This window comes from Ricinus communis, chromosome 5, assembly GCF_019578655.1.
Source record: "Ricinus communis isolate WT05 ecotype wild-type chromosome 5, ASM1957865v1, whole genome shotgun sequence".
In the NCBI taxonomy this organism is placed as follows: Eukaryota; Viridiplantae; Streptophyta; class Magnoliopsida; order Malpighiales; family Euphorbiaceae; genus Ricinus; species Ricinus communis.
In genome coordinates this window covers 5,907,648-5,926,650 of record NC_063260.1, presented here as the reverse complement: position 1 = coordinate 5,926,650, position 19,003 = coordinate 5,907,648, and the positions used below count along the sequence as shown (strand labels likewise).

Here is a 19,003-nt window from a genome sequence, read left to right as displayed (position 1 = left end):
TGAAGATTGTCATGCAATAGGTGGTGGCGCACAAAGTGACAGTCAATTTTGATGTGCTTAATACGTTCATAAAAAATACCATTATGAGCAATGTGAATCGCACTTTGATTATCACAATGTAATAGAGTAGAAGCAGATAAAGGCACCCCAAAATCAGTAATTAACCGACGAAGCTAGAGTAACTCTGCAGTTGTATCAGCAAGTGCATGATACTCAGCTTCAGTACTAGAGCGAGAAACAACATACTGTTTCTTACTTCGCCAAGAAATGAGTGAGTCACCAAGTAAGAAGCAAAAGCCAATAGTAGAGCACCCATCTATTGCATCTTTTGCCCAATCAGCATCAAAATAGGCTTGAAGGTGCAAAGAGGAATTAGAAGAAAAATGAAGCCCGTAGAACAAAGTACCCTCAACATATCGAAGGATGCGCAAGACTGTAGCAAAATGAATAGATCATTGTGCAGCCATGAATTAACTCACATGATGGGCTGAATAAGATATGTCAGGACGAGTGACAGCAAGGTAGATCAAACTTCCAACCAACTGTATGTATAAAGTAGCATCAAGAAGTAATTCACCATCAGTTGATCAAAGTTTAATATTTTGTTCTAATGATGTATCAGAGATTTTATTATCTGTAAGTCCAACTCAAGAAAAAAAAATCTGATGCATACTTAGCTTGAGATAAAAAATAACCATAAGAACATAAGTTAACTTCAATTCCCAAAATAATAGTTTAAAGGACCTAAATTCTTCATTTCAAATGTTTGACTGAGAGAATAGTTAAGCTGTTGAATGCCTTGAGGATCATTCCTAGTAATGATCATGTTGTCCATATAAAGAAGCAGAATAATAGTAGCATGATTTGTTTGATGTAAAAATAATATTGAATCATGAGGATTAGACTGAAATCCAAGAGCATGAATAGTAGTACTAAATTTGGCAAACCAAGCTCGCAGGGCTTGTTTTAGCTCATATAAACCTTTGCGCAAATGACAAACTTTATGTGGTGGATGGTTTAATCTAGGAAGTGGCTTCATATAGACTTCCTCAGAAAGATCACCATTGAGGAAACATCCATTTGGAACAGAGGCCAATGATGAACTTAAGCTATAGTAATAAGAGTGCGAATAGTGGTAAGCCGAGCTATTGGAGCAAATGTTTCTTTACAAAAAAGGCCATATTATTGAGTAAATTCTTTTTCTACGAGTCATGCCCTATAACTTCAATGTTTTCATTTGATCAAGTTTTAATTTTATAAATCCATTTTCACCTTATTGTATCAGAGCAAGGATATTTATACCCAAACATAAAGACAAAAAAAGAAAGATTAATATTAACCTCTATCACAAGGTCAAAGATAAAAATAATAAAGGCATAATTACAGCATATAATTATTATACATGATTATATGATTATATCAGACAACAAGTTGAATAACAATGTCAAATTACCATATGATTGTTTGTCTTATGCCTGTCAACATCTTATGTGCTTTAAATGCTTGTAAAAAATATTTTGTTTAATTGACAATCCAAATTTCATCAAACTTCATCTTAATGTATCTTAAAAATAGAAACTAATCATATTGAAGATATTAAGCCAGATGGTTCAGTTTACTCGATACACTCAAACTCCTCTGATATGTGCCTTGTGAAAAATACATAGCCCTTATAAGCCTTTCTTGGCAAGGATTATAGTGAAGTAATTGGATCATGCAATAGCTAGCTTGCTATGTACATTGTGAAGGCATTACATTATGGAATCCATCAACAATGCAACACCACAATCTATCTAATTTTTTTGGATAATAACCATGCTTCGATCAAATGAACAACAAAATGAACTCGAGAGTTATAGTTTACCATTTAAAAGCTAGTTCTTCAAGAAGGATTGCAGACCTTCCTCATTATTGCTATATTACTTATAATAAGAAGTGCCTTAGTGTTCTTGCTAGTGCATCTTTGCATTGGATAGTATGTCTTTATAGTAAGTCTCATTTATTCTTAGTGATGAAAAGTTTTGGGAGGTGCCATTGCTTGATATAAAGAAAAGTGTATACATGCATGTGGAAGATTACCACAAAAACGAAATAACATATATGGAGTTCAAGAATCCTGAACTATCAATCTTTATATAGTTGGAGAATATGAATTTGGGTTACTAGTTTGATGATTTTGATTATTTGAAACCTTTATGCTATTCAAAATTTGGTGATAGACTTTTACTGAATTTTCAGCATGGATAATATATGATATTGTATGATCTAGATTATAAATTAGTTTAGAAAATTTATGTCACGACCCGACCTATGGGCCCGTGACTGGCACTAGGGAATGGGTAGGCGTAAGCTCACCGAATCCCGTAGTAAGCCTGACCACTCACTAACTTAATTAAATCTCATCTAATATCACCGATGTCACAATTTATCTTAACCATTAAATTCTACATATTTAATTCGGTCCGCCAGTAGAATTAGGCAAGACCCGAAACTACATAAAATTACAACTAATAAGTCTATTACTTCTACTGCCGAGAATCTAAAATTTTACAAGTCAAACATACCAAATCAAATACATCATTCATCATCGGGTTGCTAGATAAGAGCCGCGGGAAGACTAACAATCACAGATATGAAAAACAGTAAAATTGAGACTGTCAGTCTCAAGAGTGAGTTAAAATCATATATCCAAAAACATTTACAATACTTCCATAACACATTTATTTAATTTGAAATAAATAATAAGTCATGCAAAAATAAATGTGTCATGCCATACTTAAATAAAAATAACTTTCACAAACTACGGGACAGAGTACTTCAGCAGAATCATAATCTCAACATTAATATCTCGACTCTCTCATTCTAATAGAACTGGCACCTAGAGCACGAAACTCGACCAGGGTCCTTAAATCCATTTCAGTCACTTAATTATTACTAACTCTCTTAGCCTTTCGGCGCTCTTACTCTAATAAGACTGACGGCCAGAGAGCGAAGCTCGACCTGGGTCCTTAAATCCAGTCCGGTCACTTAAGTTTTCAAATAAGCCGGCGCCCAGAGAGTGATGCTCGACCAGGGACCTTTACTCCAGAAAACACACTCTACTAAGCCTAGAGAGCGATGCTTGACTAGGGCAAGTCCTAAATTTACTTTTTTTTTTACCCTTTTGCTATCAGTCTCAGATTCATACCGGTGCACTCATCAAAGCATATTCTACAGCCGTACCATCCCGAGTCGACACAAAACAATAAATTCATAATGCAGAAAATGAAACTTATATAAATAGCGATTAAAATAACTTATTAAAATATTAAATCATGTAATCAGAATTATTTCATAAAATCTCAGCATAATACATGTAAACAGACATATGACTTTAAATCACAGCTTTGACGACCTCCTAGCTTTGCTCCGATGCCTCGAGTGGAGCAAGCCGAACAGACGGATTATCTAATCATGGAAAACAATTGATCAATAACGTTGAAACATTTGACAATTAACCCTAGGTCTAAATTCCTAGGACTGACTGTCTAAAAATCTCGACTCAGGTAAATTCTACCGAAAATTAGGCAGAACCTCTCCTAAAATACGAACATTTACCCCCTGTAAAACGAGTCTAGGACCTACCAGAAAATACTTCAAATATTAAACAATTTATTTTAACGGGAGTCGGGTCCCTAGCACTTCTCTATTTTTTCCGACTCCGCCACACATCACAATTCACGACTAAAGGCAGACAGTCCGACAAATAATTATTTTAACTAACAATATTTCTAATGCTCAACACAATTCAATAATACGTAATTTACCAAAGAGTTTTAAAATCAACGGGCCAGAGAAATTACCGAGATGCTTGATCGCTCGGTCGACTCGCCTCCAGCCACTAGAGTCTGATCGACGATCCGAACGCACCAACGGACTCAAAACGACGCGCTGATGATGATCCCTGCTTCCGATCTTTCGATCTGACTCCCGATCATCCGGAGAGATTTACAGACGATCTCGGCAGTTGATTTTCAAACGGAGTCTGATCGCCATGAAACCGATGTCATTGGAAAGCTTGAGCTGGGGAAAGTCCGGATACGCCCTCCGATCATCCATCCCTTGCCGAGCTCGCCGAAAAATCTAGAAAATGCAGCTGCTAACACCTCGCCGGAACTCCCTCCTCTAGCCACCAAAGCTAACGCCGCCACTCCCAAAAGGAAGCCCTCAACTCACTAGTCAAAACAAGACCTACCTTGCCGCCATTGGTTGCTCGGAACGATGCCGACAACCGCTGCCCTCCCCCCCCCCCCTTTTATTTTTCTTCTGCCACTGCGGCTCATCGAGCTCACGGCCAGCTCTTCCGGCCACCATACAGTGGTCGGCCACAGCAGTCGACACCCTCTCCTCCTTTCTCTCTCTCTCTTCCGCGACCCCGATGCCCTCTTCTTCCTTTCTTCCTTTTCTTTCTTTTCTTTCTTTCCTTATCGGCAATTAGTCCCTGGACTTTTCTTCCTTATCATTTAGTCCCTCAACTTCTTTAATTACTAACAATTTCATCCTATAAAATTTCTGATTGACCCTCCAGCTTTTCTTTAGCTTTTCAATTAAACCCTTAACTATTTACTTTGGGTCAAATTAGAATTATTGAAAAAAAAAGAGAATTACTTATTTACCCTTGCTTTTAAATATAAAATTACCAAAAAGCCATTGCCGACATATTTACTTATAAAAATACCAAACATACAAATTTTCATTAAAACCCCATATTAATAAAATTATACTTTTAATCCTTATTCCAAAATAAATTTCTAATTTACTCCTAACACAATTAATTTAATTAATCATTTGCTAAATATTTTTCAATTAAAATTTAACACCATTAGCTAATTTAAAATGCCCTTTTTTCTCAATAATTATTTTATAAAACATCCTTTAGTATAGAATTTAATTTATATATATTCATTTGGGGAGAAATTTGAATAAAATATAATTTATTTCTCAAAGAATTTATTTAATTAATTTCTTAAAAGTCAAACTAATTGGATATAAAAATAACTCATTTATTTGTCTAGCACTAAAATTTCCATTAAAATCATTTCAATTTAAACTAAATAAAAAATAAAATAAAATTAATTTAAATAAAAATTCATTTATTAATTATAATTAATATTATCATTATTAAAGGAAAATTCTGAGTATTACAATTTATATATTTGGAGAGAAAATAGATATTGAGAACATAAGAAAGAACATTCAATTATTTAACTTTAAGCCAATATTTAAATTCAAAAAAATACCAAATGAATGCCTAAACTTTAGGCACAGTCACTACTAATATAAATACGGTGTTATAAAATAGAAACATATTAAAACAAAATAAAAACTAAAGAATAAGACTCATGATAACAAATTATTGATAATTCAACATAAATTTTTGCATTATCTTTAACACTCTCCCATAATGCAGAAATTTATAACTTCTAACATATTTATCAAATCAGAAGCATATTACGGTTTTGAGACAATTTTGGTCTCTTCAAAAGAGTTTAGTAGTTTTGAAATTTGCTAGTCCTTTCAAAAAGCTTTGAGACTTGTCGGTTCCTTTAAAAACACATTAATCAAAATAAATATTCTTCTAGCTAATCATCTTCAATTTGTGCTTGTAAGCACTTCTTTGTTTACTTTTATAAACCTTATTCATATAACCCATCTACTTACATGACCTGCATTTAATGCCAAAGTTATACGAATAATATTGTTTTGTGTGTTGATTTCTTACAATGTGAGCGTAGAGGAAATTTATTTTGCTTCATGTGTGAGTCTGTTCCTTTCAACCTAGCTAAAAGTGTTCCTTCAATCTTCTCCTTCTTATTCTTCAGAGCCCTCCTTTGTTCTTGTGCCTATGATATACTTAATAGATCATTAGATTCTTCTAAAGTAGAAATCTTAGACTCATATTTTTCAAGCAAAGTTAAAAGGATTTTTTGCACAATTCCTTCATCAAAAAAATTCTTATCAAGCAACATAATCAGAAAAGCTAAAGAATAACACCCATAACAATCAATAATTGATAAATTCAAAATAAATTTTTGCATTATTGTTAACAATAAAGGCCTGAAAAAATATGTGCAATTTTTTGTGTGAGAAGTCTTGTTCCACTTAATGTTAATGCTTGGTATTACTGTTGCATCCGTAACAAGAGGAAGCGAACATGACAAGAAGCTTTCACAGAAAAACAAAAACCAGAAAGAAAGAAGTACTGCGTTTTTTGTCTGTTAAACTTTTCAGTTATTAGCTTATTTTAGCATTAATGTATAGATTCCACCATATTCTTTTTTTTATATATCTTTTTTCTCTTTGTGACCAGGGAACCTTTGAACCATATTTATTGAGCTTGTTTGGTATAAAGCTCTCCTACCGAAACGCTTACCTAACCAACCAAGAAGGCAAGGAGAAATGAGAAAGGAAAACAACCTGCAGTTTTGAAGTGATCATTTAATATTACATGTATTTTATGTAAACAACTTGGTCATAATAAAAAGAGATGTCAAAGAACATCAGTTAATTTCAACTATATCAACCACTTTTTACCACTATTATCTGGTAGTCTGTGTCTAACCATTATAAGTATTTTAAAATATTAATAACTTTAATAATACTTTTAATAGTTTATTTTAATTTGCTATTTTATATAATTATTATAAATAAATTAAATATTAAAATAAAGATCATGATACATTAAATTATATATAATTTCTGACTATAACTAAACATAATAATAAAATAATTAGTATATTATATTATAATTTTTAGTATATTTTATATGATTAATTATATTTAATTATAATACATTTCATCACATTATACCAAAAATAACTTTTTTTATTCAAGTTTTTCAATTGATAGAGGACATGGAGTACATCAGCATTTTCTATAATATTGTATTTTTTTCCCTCAATTGTATTACGTGTGAGCTTACACGTTTACGTCTCTAGTAGAACAAACAAATTGTTTCAGCATGACTAGTGAAATTTATTTATAACTAATCATTTATCGATGTGTTATATAATTTTATTATTTTAATTATATATAATATATAAATCGAAATTTATAAATAAAATTTGATAAAATATTTAATATTTTAAAATTATTTATAATATCTTAAAAATAATAATAAATTAAATATTTCTAAACATCTTTTTAAATTAATATCTTAAAATTTCATTGATACAATAATATAAAAGTATTTATAAAAATATTCTTTAATTATTTTTAGTATTATATAAATTTATACTATAATTATAGTTTATATTGTTATTTTTAGGATTAAAAATTATTATATAATTAAAAACTAATATTAAAAATATTATTTTCTAGAATTAACATTATTGTCTAATTAGAGAACTAATTTATTAGTTCATATAATATAAAAATTAAAATGTTATTTTTTAAAATTAGAATTATTGTGTAATTAGAAATATAATTTATTAATCAATAATCGCATATGTCAAAAAAACTTATATCTCAGAAATTTATATATATATATATATATTTCTTTGATATCTTATTACCGTTAGTTTTTTCTCCATGTACGTTATACGTGAATTTAATATTTGGACTAGTTATTACTATTTTATAGAAAATAAGATAATTAAGAAAGTAAAAATTAGTATAAAAGATATTTATAAGTCTTAACTAAATTTAATATAATATTATCAAAAAATTAAGATTCATAAATATTGTAAACCTATATTACTTTATATTAAAAACTTACACACATAATTTATTTTATTTTAATAAAGATAAAATATAGCACACAATTTTAAAACAAATTATAAAACTAAGCTTTTTAATTCTAATATTCTATTTAAGTTTAGATCTAAAATATTTGAAGTCATTATTATTATTTAGAATAATGATAATTAATTCTTTATGAAGAAAATATTTTTTATTCATGTGCATTGCCACACATGAATAAAAATAAAAAATAAAGAATACTTGAATTAAAGAAGAAATTTTGTTAAGCACAAAGCCTCACAAAATCACAATTGAATTTATTCACTCTTAAATCAGAAATTAAAAATTAGGCTTGTTATCCAGGAACTTATTCAGAAATACTGTAATGAAAGGAAGATAGGAGTTTGTCGCTAGGTATTTGACCAAATAGGATCGTCCAGGCATGGATACAAGTTATGCCCTGAAATGAAAGACAATTCTGAATCAGCTTTGTCTATGAATAAGGAAGCTATAAGTAATGCAACCTAACAATGCGGGTTCGATTCCCGCTACCCGCTCTATATCTCTATACTCTCTAAAAAATACTAAAAAATAGAGTTTAAAAAAAAAGATAATATTTTTATTCTAATATATTTATATAGAATATAATAGAATTTTATACATTTCTTTATACAAAGACTCCGCTTTTTCCTCTTTTCGGATGGTAAATGTGACGCATTTGTGTCAAGGGTCTTGGATATATAACTGCTCAAGACATCATTTTACCGCCTTTTGTAGAAATCATTGATAATACACATCATATCGCTAGCCTAACCATACATGGTGGAGTAAAAATTCATAAAAGTTGTAGGGAATAGAAGAAGAAAACGTATGCAACCTTAGGAGAAAGAAAAAAAAAATGTCTACTTTTGTAAAACTAGCATCCTTATATAGGAAGTCAAACCTAAATCCTAATAAAATAATTCCTATCCAAAAAAAAACAAACCTTCCTATATAATTCTAATCCCATAAAGAAAGCTAAAATAAAGGGAAACTAAACAAATGAAGTCCTAAATAATATAGGAGACAGTTTTCTTTATCTAGCAATTCCAAAATAAAGAAAATAACATAAAAGTGGGCCCATTACAAATTTAATTTAAAAAATTAAAATTCTCTTCAACAGATTTCAGCAGCTCGCAGATTGTAGTGCATGGTCACACCTTGTTGAAAATGACCTTCTGTATAAGTTTTCACTCTTCTTCCAAAAAACTTGATTTTTGACGAGTGATACTTTAAAACATGTCTTTAAGCTAAATTCCACTCAATCGTTGAATTCCATTTAAACCTCATTAAAACGACAATATTTAACTCGCATAGTAAAGACATTCCCCCATTAATGGTTCAAGATATTTAATTATAAATAGAGATTCATATCTAATATATTCACAGTCTCCTTTGAGGTTATATTTTTGTGTGATATGCGGGGTCAATTTAGATATAAATAACACATCCAAAAGTTCTAAAATAGAAAATATTTTGCTTCTGGCCAGAAACCAACTGTAATGGTGAAAATTGTTGATAACTAATTCGCATGATACGAATAATAGTTATTGCATATCCCCAAGAAATTATTGAGAGGTTTGTTTTCATAAGAAATTGTCTAGCTATTAATTGGAGACGTTTAATAAAAGATTATGCTAGACCATTGTCAATATAAACATAAGCTACCGGATGTTCAACAGTTATTCTAATTAACATGAAATAATCATTAAAGGCCTTAGATGTAAATTCACCAGCAATATCAAGATGAATTATTCTAATATCATATTCTGGAAACTATACTTTTAATCGAATTATTTGAGCAAGTAATCTACAAATGTCAAATTTCGAGTTGATAATAAAAAATATATATAATCATATTGTTGATGCATCTATTAATACTATGAAATATTTAAATAATCTACATGGTGGATGAATTAGTCCATAAATATCACTTTGTATTTATTCCAAAAGTCTAGATGATTCATTTTGAATTTTACTCAGTGACAGTATAATAAATAACTTTCCTCGAGAGCAAGCCAAATATAAAAATTATTAGATTGAAAAATCTTCCGGTTCTTTAATGGATGGCCATATGAGCTTTCAATAATTTTTTGTATTATTGTTGATCCAAGATGACCAAATCAATAATGCTAAATAAAAAAAATATTTGAGTCAGTAAACTTCTGATTTACTACCACATTTGTTTCAATAGTACGCTTATGTATACTATAAGCCAGAGGAGAAAACATATAATTTCTCCAATACACATTTCTTTCCCATTATAAGAGTGTAATATAGAGATATTCAATATTTTCTACATTTATAGTTTCAATATAATATCCATTTCGGCGTATATTTAACACTCAATAAATTTCTATGAGATTTTGGAGAGAAAGATACATTTTTAATAAAGAAATATGTACCTCCAGGTAAAAATATATTTGTTCTTTTGAAGCCTTCAATTATTCTTTTACTACCAGATTTTGTATTGATATAAGTTTCTCCTATTATTAAATGAGAAAAATATTTTTTATTTTATAATATGGTGTGTGTTGTAGCACTGTTTGCAAAACATAAATTTGCATCATTTGTTCTTAATCCTACTATTGATTGAGTGGAATCCATATAATATTACCTTTCTATATAAAAAAATAGATAACACGTCAATTAATATCAATCTTTTAGAAACTAATATATTTAATTCTTCAGAAAAATAAAAATATTAATTTCTTAATAAATTAGAATACTAGATTACAAGATACTTAATTTTTTAATAATTTATGGTCAAAATTTTTTAGAAATTTATACCTTTAGTTATTCAATTAGTTCTTCAAAAACTAAAACTAATATTAATTCTTTAGGAACTAAGATTTACAATACAAGTTTTGTAGGAACTAAAATTTATCATACAAGTTCTTTAAGAACTAAAATTTATAATATAAGTTCTTAAGAAACTATATATAACACTAGTTTTTTAGGAACTAGAAATTAATTAATATTAACTTATATCAAATATTATATCTAAAATAAATAGAAATAAAATAAAACTATGATCCTACAAAGTATGTAGATAAAATTATAATTGCAATATAAACTAGTATTTAGCTAAAACAAAGGAATTTAGTAGATTTCTAAAGCCACAGAACTAATATATAAAAAAAGAAAGTGTTATATACTCATTAGAACTACAAAAATAGGTCCTAGTGAATTCAATAAAGATAGAGTATAGTCTCATACAATTTTTTTTTTTAAATGAAAAAAATAACCCTACCTTAAATTTTATCTTAAGCAATTGTATTAATAATGTATTATAAAATAAAATAAAATAGAGGGAGTAACTTAATATATAAGTATAAAAAATTATAGAGATAAAAATCTATTTACATAAAAAAATCTATCATAGATATAATGATAAATATCTAATATAATTTAAATATTTTAATATTATCGTAATATCATTAATATTTTTACTAATAAAATTAATTAGTAAATTATCTAATTAATTAAGCAATTAAAGCGATTTTAGTAAATTTACCTGTGCTCTTCCTTAACAATTATATTTATATTATAATATAACTCCATTTGCAGCTACACTCTCTATCATTTAGATGTTAAGGGAAAGTACTCTTGTGGGTGTTTAATTCATAATTCAATTCTAGTTCATGTAATGCAGTTACCGTTCATGGAAGTAATAACTTTGCCTCTTTTTTTTTTTTCAGAGAGAAGTAAGATCAAGTAAAAAGGACAGGGATCCCATGCGCCAAAACTAGCTTAAACAATTTACTACCAAAATACAAAATGACCTGGATTTGTTTTTGCTCGGTAAAAATCTTGCATCCTGAATATTTTCAATAGAAACAGAGACAACTGAGTCCAAAATCATCACTACAAGTTCAAAGGAACGAGGCAGGAGACGATAAATTCCCAGAAAGTGTTGTTTTCTTTTTTCTCCAAAGAATGATTAGTAAAAACTTCAAAAGGATAATATAATACCGTCAAGTTAAAGGACTCCATCCTTGAAGTGCCCAGTGCCATTTAGACTTGAATGCAGGCAAGGTGATTAATTGAAAAAGAAGGAAGGAATAGCAGTGGCAGGTAAAGCTTGTCTAGGCATTAAAGAACACTTTACCTGGAGTTAAAATAATAATTCTCATAAAAGTGATCTCTAAGCTTCAACAAGAGATTAGTTGGTTTCATGTATGTTGCCGCAGCAGATAGATTGGCTAGTGCAGACAGGTTCCCGCCCTAAAAGGATATATTTTGTTACCCTTCTGCAAAGATGCAGCTAAAATACCGAATTGAACATCACCTCTTTCTACTAGTGGCTTTCCCATTTAGTAGCTTATGGCACAAGTACTTCAACTCAAATGCTTAATTGAACAAGCCCGTTAAATGGCAATTTTACAACACCAGGCCTTGCTAAAACATCTACGTCTCTAATGCTACAAAAACATCAAACGATTAGAAAGCCGAGATAAATTTCTGGATCCTTGTCTGAGCTCGCTCTTTCTCCTCAGGTCCATCAACATCGCCAATATTGTCATGATATTCCTGAATTATTACAGAACACAAATAATACGTTTATTACACTCCGATGCCCTGGCCAACAACCACACACTTGATAAGCAAATTAAAGCTATCAATCCCATAACCAGCCATATGCATGCTTTGTGAGATACTACTCCATGTAGACAACTGAACTTTTTTTTTTAATTAGTCATTTCTTTCTCTAAGATCACGAAAGATTACTTAGGTTACAGAATAAAAGATGACCTAGAGTATGACTCTAAAAGCCAGACTATGTAATAGAGTCGAGGTGATTCATTTAGACTGCCAACCAATAATCACTTTAGAAAGATGATATTTAACCTTTGCAGAGGCTCGGACCTATCAGCCTCTCACATTGACATCGTATTACTGCAGTTAAGCAGGAAGCTTACAGTTCAACTGCATCCAACATTACAACCACTTACGTAGCAAAGCCACATCAACGCCATATATAGGATTTCAATAAGATGAACAGGCATTTTTATTTGACAACAAAACTGTTTCTGGCTTCAGTAGAAAGAGGCCTTGAACAAGGGCAGAAAATTTCCAGGCTATGATAAAAATTCAAGTTGTCACAAGCATGAAACTGGACAAATAACCACATTTAGTAGGAAGTTTTATGCATTTCACATATGTTGTGAAACCTTAGCTATTTTACAGACCATAGAGCTCCATACCTGAAGTATATCCTTAACATCCTTCCTAGTAAGTTTGTGCTGCTTCAGTAATAATTCAATTCTTGCTCTCATTCGTGGGTGCCTTCACAAAAATCAACTAGTTAGATAAAGGAAAGAAGACCACAAAAGGACAAACAGTCACATGAATTTCTCTAATGATCATGTAATACTGCTATTACTGATGAGAGACTTACTCAGAGCACCAAAGATGACCCAAGATAACAGCTATCAACTGCAGTATCATATAAAACAATGTTAATAATAACTATAAGGAATATGTTCTAGATTGTAACAGGCCAAGTAGTATTAGGATTTTCTCAGTCTCAGAGGTAGAAAGAACATGACAAAAAAAATCAAGAAAGCCCGAGCCTTCAGTCCCTTTGCATATTAGCTAAAAGGAACCACTCTGAATAAACCATTTCTAGAACACCATAAAAAGACAAGAAAGCAAGATCTTATCTCATAATAATTCTAATAACAGTTATTGTTCCTTAAAAACCTCACATTATTCGCCATCAGCACACAGTTCACCAGTCCAAAAGTTTACACATAAACTAAAGCTGTTTACTTCTTTTCCTAATTCAAAACCCCTCAAATGAATTATCAAAATACTACCAAGCAAAGACATTGATATAAAACTAGGTGCTTTACTTCATCAGCATGAATTACAAGGATGTGATATGGTGTGATGTTCAATAAGATGTGTCAGGTTTATATTACCAATGCAAAAGAAAGCGCAACATGGTGAAAAATGAAGAAATAAACACTTTCAATTTTAGGACCAAAATCTCTTTGCAGAGTGAAAAGGATGCAAGACTACATAATGAAGAACAACCTCATATAGTTAAAAGAACCTAAGAAAACAACTTAGTTTCATGTCAGGTCTTGTGGAGGCTAGGAACCAGGAATAGGAAGTTAAAAAGAACATTGTCAAGATCCTTAAGAAAGCTCAACCATTATAGTGTATTTACAGCCCATACTCTTGAAAAGCTTAGTACTGTACTCCCACTTGGATTTCTAGAACTGCATATATCTTGTTCCTAACACATGGTTTCTTAATTTGCATCCGCACCAATCCACTATAGTTGCACAAGCAGGAGTCATAATTTTAGTGGGAGCAAGTATTCTGGTGCAATTCCAACAGTCCCCACACTACTGCTGGGGATACAGGCTGTTTAAACACAGCTATGCGACGCCTCCTGGATATGGAATTCCTAGTTTTGATGACATGTGTAGAAGCATAAAAATTTCTCCGAAATTGGCCTTAAGGGATGAGTGAATAACAATATTCAAGAGCAAGGAGTATTTCTGGTCCCTACTTCAGCCAAACTATAAGCAGATAATGGTCTAAATATTTCTTCTTTTGAAAAACAAAAAACTTAATTAGGTTTTGTAAGATGACCAATTTAGAAGATTAAAACTTTGTAAATGAGGTAGTAATATATGTTCTTTAGTAGAGAAGGCTACAGAGTTTTAGTGCAAGATAGTTTTCTCGTGGTGTCTAAAATTGGTTCACAAGCATAACTTTCATAGTGGTATTTGAGCCAAGACCTCTGTGGGCCTTGCACAGCATATTGTTGCAATAATCTGAAAGGAAGATTAGTGATGCTTTTATCATCCAACATTGACATCAACTATTTTGAAATGGCATTAATTCTAACAACTTCCTACACCAACCGCATTACACTTTCTACAACATGAGCAATCCTACTACAAACTAACCAATGTTCATGGTCATAACTGCCAGGAAATCATTGGTAAATAACTAACCTGAAGAGTATACAGTCCAGATTCAAGTTTTCGATTGTATCTTTCCTCTTCATCCATCTGCAAAAAGCCAGTTTACTGTGAAGATATACTTTCAAAACCCAAAAATAAAAAACATAACATCAAAATAGGAAATATAAATACCTCTAAATCGTCCAGTTCAAGCTGGTCCATACGTTCGGTCTCTCCTTTTACTCTATCGGAATATCTGGATCAGGAAACTTTGATGTTAATTCGATGAATTAGGCCTTAAACAGTACTTACCCAAGAACTGGTATCCCCTTTCCTGCAGATGCAGTAGGGGAGCAACCAGAATAACTTGTAGTTCCATCACTAATACCAGGAAAAATAAAAAGACAAAATGAAGCTCTACAATTTAGTGGTAGAATCAAAACTCGTATCTGATTCTGATTTTTGGTATAAATGAGGATGAAAAGATGCAAATATATGGGACCATTACCTTATATAGATTTCCATAAGGCGATCTATTTTCTCACATTCATTTTCAACAAATTTACTTAGCAATCTTTCTCTTCTTGATCCTCTTAAAATACCACCTAGAAAAGAGAGAAACATAAGCAAGATTAATTAAAGCCATGATCATGTAGGAGAAAGAAATATTAACATCATATTGAACAAACATAATTTGCTATATGAGTAAATTTTTAATATAGATGACTATCAACCATAACATTATGCAGAAATAAAGCACCTTAAGCCCAAAGTTTTGCTAGCACATGGCAAATAAACTGTCATGGTACATGAACAGACATTATAATTTGAAAATCCAGCATACAGAAACAAGATTTATACAAGTAAACTAAAATTTATAACACAAAATCATTCAGAAATGTTCTAAAGATTAAATTTCATCTTCATCCCCTTGCAGGCCTTAAAGTAATATTCTCTCTTTTTTCTTTTCTTTCAACTCCCATGAGAAGAACTAAAGGATTAAAGAAAAGTTACAATTATATTGTCATTTCAGTTTTAATAATTATGATAAGAGAGAACAGAAACACTTCCATCAAGATAAAGAAGACCATAGTGGATAATTGACAGTAACAGTAACCTAGCTAAACTGAAACCACTATAATTCATTTTTTCTCCCTCCTTATTTCTTTCTATCTATTGCTTTTTGGCAGGGGAAGGAGTGAATACATGTAAAAACATATAACATTTAGAAGAGTATAACTTGCCTGCTTACCAAATAATGATGCGATGAGGGATACAATACGCTCTTCTAACTCCTCTTGGTACTGTTCTTTCTTGTTCTTCTTGCTAATGGGGATCTAAAAGATTGAAGATAAAAACAGGTTAGTTTATCAGCTTCTAAGAAGACTTGACCAGTAGGATACTCCATGACACATGCATGGATATGAGAGAGAGGAGAGGAGGGGGTGCCTAAGGCTTGTAGAAATTGACAGAAACAAATAAATATAGTAGAAAAACCCTTGCTGGCAAGAAATGCAAGTACTGGCATCTCTAGTCTCCATTCCTCAAAGAAAGTCATATAGACTGGAAAAAAAATCAGTAGAAATTACAAAAGATTCTACATTATTACCAAAACCCTCAACTTGAGCCTAAACCATAACGCCTGTCGCACTTGCTTGACCTTATTTACAAGGTTTCATTGGAGGCTTAGACTGAGTTCGTCCAGAATTAAGCAATCACCTAGTACTACCATCACAGAACTTAAGATGACAAATATAAAATGCAACCTCTAATAAAGGCCTTGCAAAACTTTTTAAAAGAAAAAATTAGAAAATAAAGAGAGAATGGAGAGAGAACTTGCCTTACCCATGAAAGCAGCAAAAGCAGTCTTCAAACCCAAAACATCAACAAACCGTTCACAAGCAGGCGGATACTTAGTCATAGCAAAATCAAGGGCTCTAATAGCAGAACCATAAGCAGATTTCTTCTGTTTCATAATAATAATCATGAGCTCAACACCCTCGGCCTTAACAAACCTTTCTTTATTCTCTAAAGGCATCAACAAACAACACAAACAATCAAACAAATTCTCAACCATCTCTTCTTCATCGGAACTCTTGGGATCTTTAGACTTATACATAGCCACAGCTTGTAGCACAACATCCACACCATTCATTTGCCCTAACCGTTTCTGATTAGCACTACTATTCTGCAACAAGATAGCCAAAATCTCGGATGCATATTGCTTATTACTATCAAATTCCCTAACCTTAATCTTCCCTAATAACCACCGCATTATTTTAGTCCTCTCACAAACCAACTCCGCCACACTCGGTTTCACTTCAATCAAATTCTCAATCGTAGCTAGTGTATTATAAACTGCAGCCATTTCATCAGGATCATTCTCAGATAATCTAAGTAAATTCTGAACTAACAATTCTAAAACATTATTTTCTACAAGTGCATCAACTAAAACCCTAGCCGGTTCATCAGTATCAACATCAACAAAGACATCTTCATCAGTTAAATCTTGTAATAATTGAACAACATCAATAGCAATATCAGTATTATCATGCGAAAGTAATCCAACAATTGACGGGATTGTATTCAGATTTACTAGTTCCGGGTAGAGTTCCGGACCGCCAGCTAGAATTTTGAGTTTTTCTAGCTCTTGATGGAGTTCGAGTTCCGAGTCAGCGAACCGCTCCGGTTGGTCAGGGTATTTGAGCCGTGCTTCGATGTTTTCTTTGTAACGGCGTTCAAACGAGAGTACCAGTTTTTTTAATGTTCGAATGTCGAGTACTTCTACTGTGTTTTCTTTTTGTGATTTTTCTAGTGCTTCTAGAAGGGAGAGGTCGATGTTGTTCTTGTCGCCGTTGGCCATTGACAGTGGCGGAGGAGAGGCGGAGGAGGTGTCTCGCTTGCGCTTCGTGGTGCGGGCCGTGGCTGCTGCCATTCCGTGGTTTGGTGTGGTGCTGCGGACGCTGGTCTGTTTTTGAGAGGGGGAGGTTACCCTGAAGTTGAGAGCAAATGTTTAAGCTCTATTTGGCATTGATAGTAGAAATCTGTTTTTGCGGTGAGTAGAAAGTGTTGCGAGCAAATCTCTTGGGAGCAATTGTGTTGTAATGTTTGATTAATTTTTAATCAACCTGCAGTGAACTTTAAAAGTTGCGTATTATTTATTTGGTAAAATATTAAGAAGTGCTTTTATTATTAAAATTGAAAAAAAACTATTTATAAATAATTATTATTTTTATCTTATTTTAACTACAGTTAAATACATTATGCTTAAATTTAATTTAACATTATTTTATTTTATTTTAGATAAAATTTTAAAAAAATTATTTTATAGTTTGACGCTTTTTTTATTTAAGGGATACAAATATTCTCTGGATAATGTGGTTTATTTTTTAATATTTTTTAAATACATAATAATGCTTTATTATTTTTTATATAACTTTTTTATAAATTTAACTTGAACCATCATTAAATGATAATTTTATAAGCAATACATTATAGAATTGATAAGTATATTAAAATTTTATTTAAAAAATTTATTTAAAAAATTGATTAAAATTAAAAAAATATATGTTTTAATAATTTGTTATTACCACATAATATCTAAATGGATACTAAATTATTTAAAAATACTTATTCTATAAAAAAACTTATATTTTCATTAATATTTACAATCTAAAAAATAAAAAAATTCAATGTACCTAAAAAATATTAAAAAAATAAAACATATATTACTCATTTGGTACAAAAAATATCTATGTCCCTAAAATATAAAAGTGCCAAACTATAAATTAGTTTTTTTAAATCTTACCATTTATTTTTAATAAGCCGTAAACTATATCAGAATTATTCTCAATAAGTTCATAATAAGTGATCTCATTTTTTCTCGTCGAATCCGTGTAGAGATCAAAAGTCATGAACAACCAATTCGACAAAACCACTCAAAAGATATAAAAAGATATATTAATACATTTTTGTGATTGGTATATCATGATAATTTATCTTTTTTAAAAAATAATAATAGCAGACTTCTATAAAATTAAAAATAAATAATAGTTATTTGTAACAATCTATTATTAAAAAATAAAAACTCATATAAAATCTATATTAAAACTAATATAATAAATCGATACAATATAAGTTGAAATCAATTTTTGGCTGATTCTAAATTAAAAATTAAAAGTAATATGATACGCTTAGAGGGATGATTATCAATTTTCTCCTCTCGACTGTCAAGCAGGCTGCCAATATGATGGGTAAAACTCACTTCTCATATAGTTGCACGTAGTCATGATGCTCTAGGGGTTCTTCCAATTTGAAAG

At 30.9% G+C, this 19,003-nt stretch overlaps 1 protein-coding gene across 1 annotated transcript; it reads right to left on the bottom strand.

The window, feature by feature from the left end:
* Positions 1–11,870: 11,870 nt before the first annotated feature.
* On the bottom strand, positions 11,871–17,794 carry LOC8277866 (beta-catenin-like protein 1). The gene is made up of 8 exons (XM_002526143.4): positions 16,525–17,794; positions 15,937–16,021; positions 15,193–15,289; positions 14,877–14,940; positions 14,736–14,792; positions 13,160–13,197; positions 12,966–13,047; positions 11,871–12,291 (listed from the first exon to the last, which is right to left on the bottom strand). Exons 1-8 carry the CDS (start codon positions 17,617–17,619, stop codon positions 12,202–12,204), a joined length of 1,608 nt encoding a protein of 535 aa, XP_002526189.2. The 5' UTR covers positions 17,620–17,794; the 3' UTR covers positions 11,871–12,201.
* Positions 17,795–19,003: the final 1,209 nt, after the last annotated feature.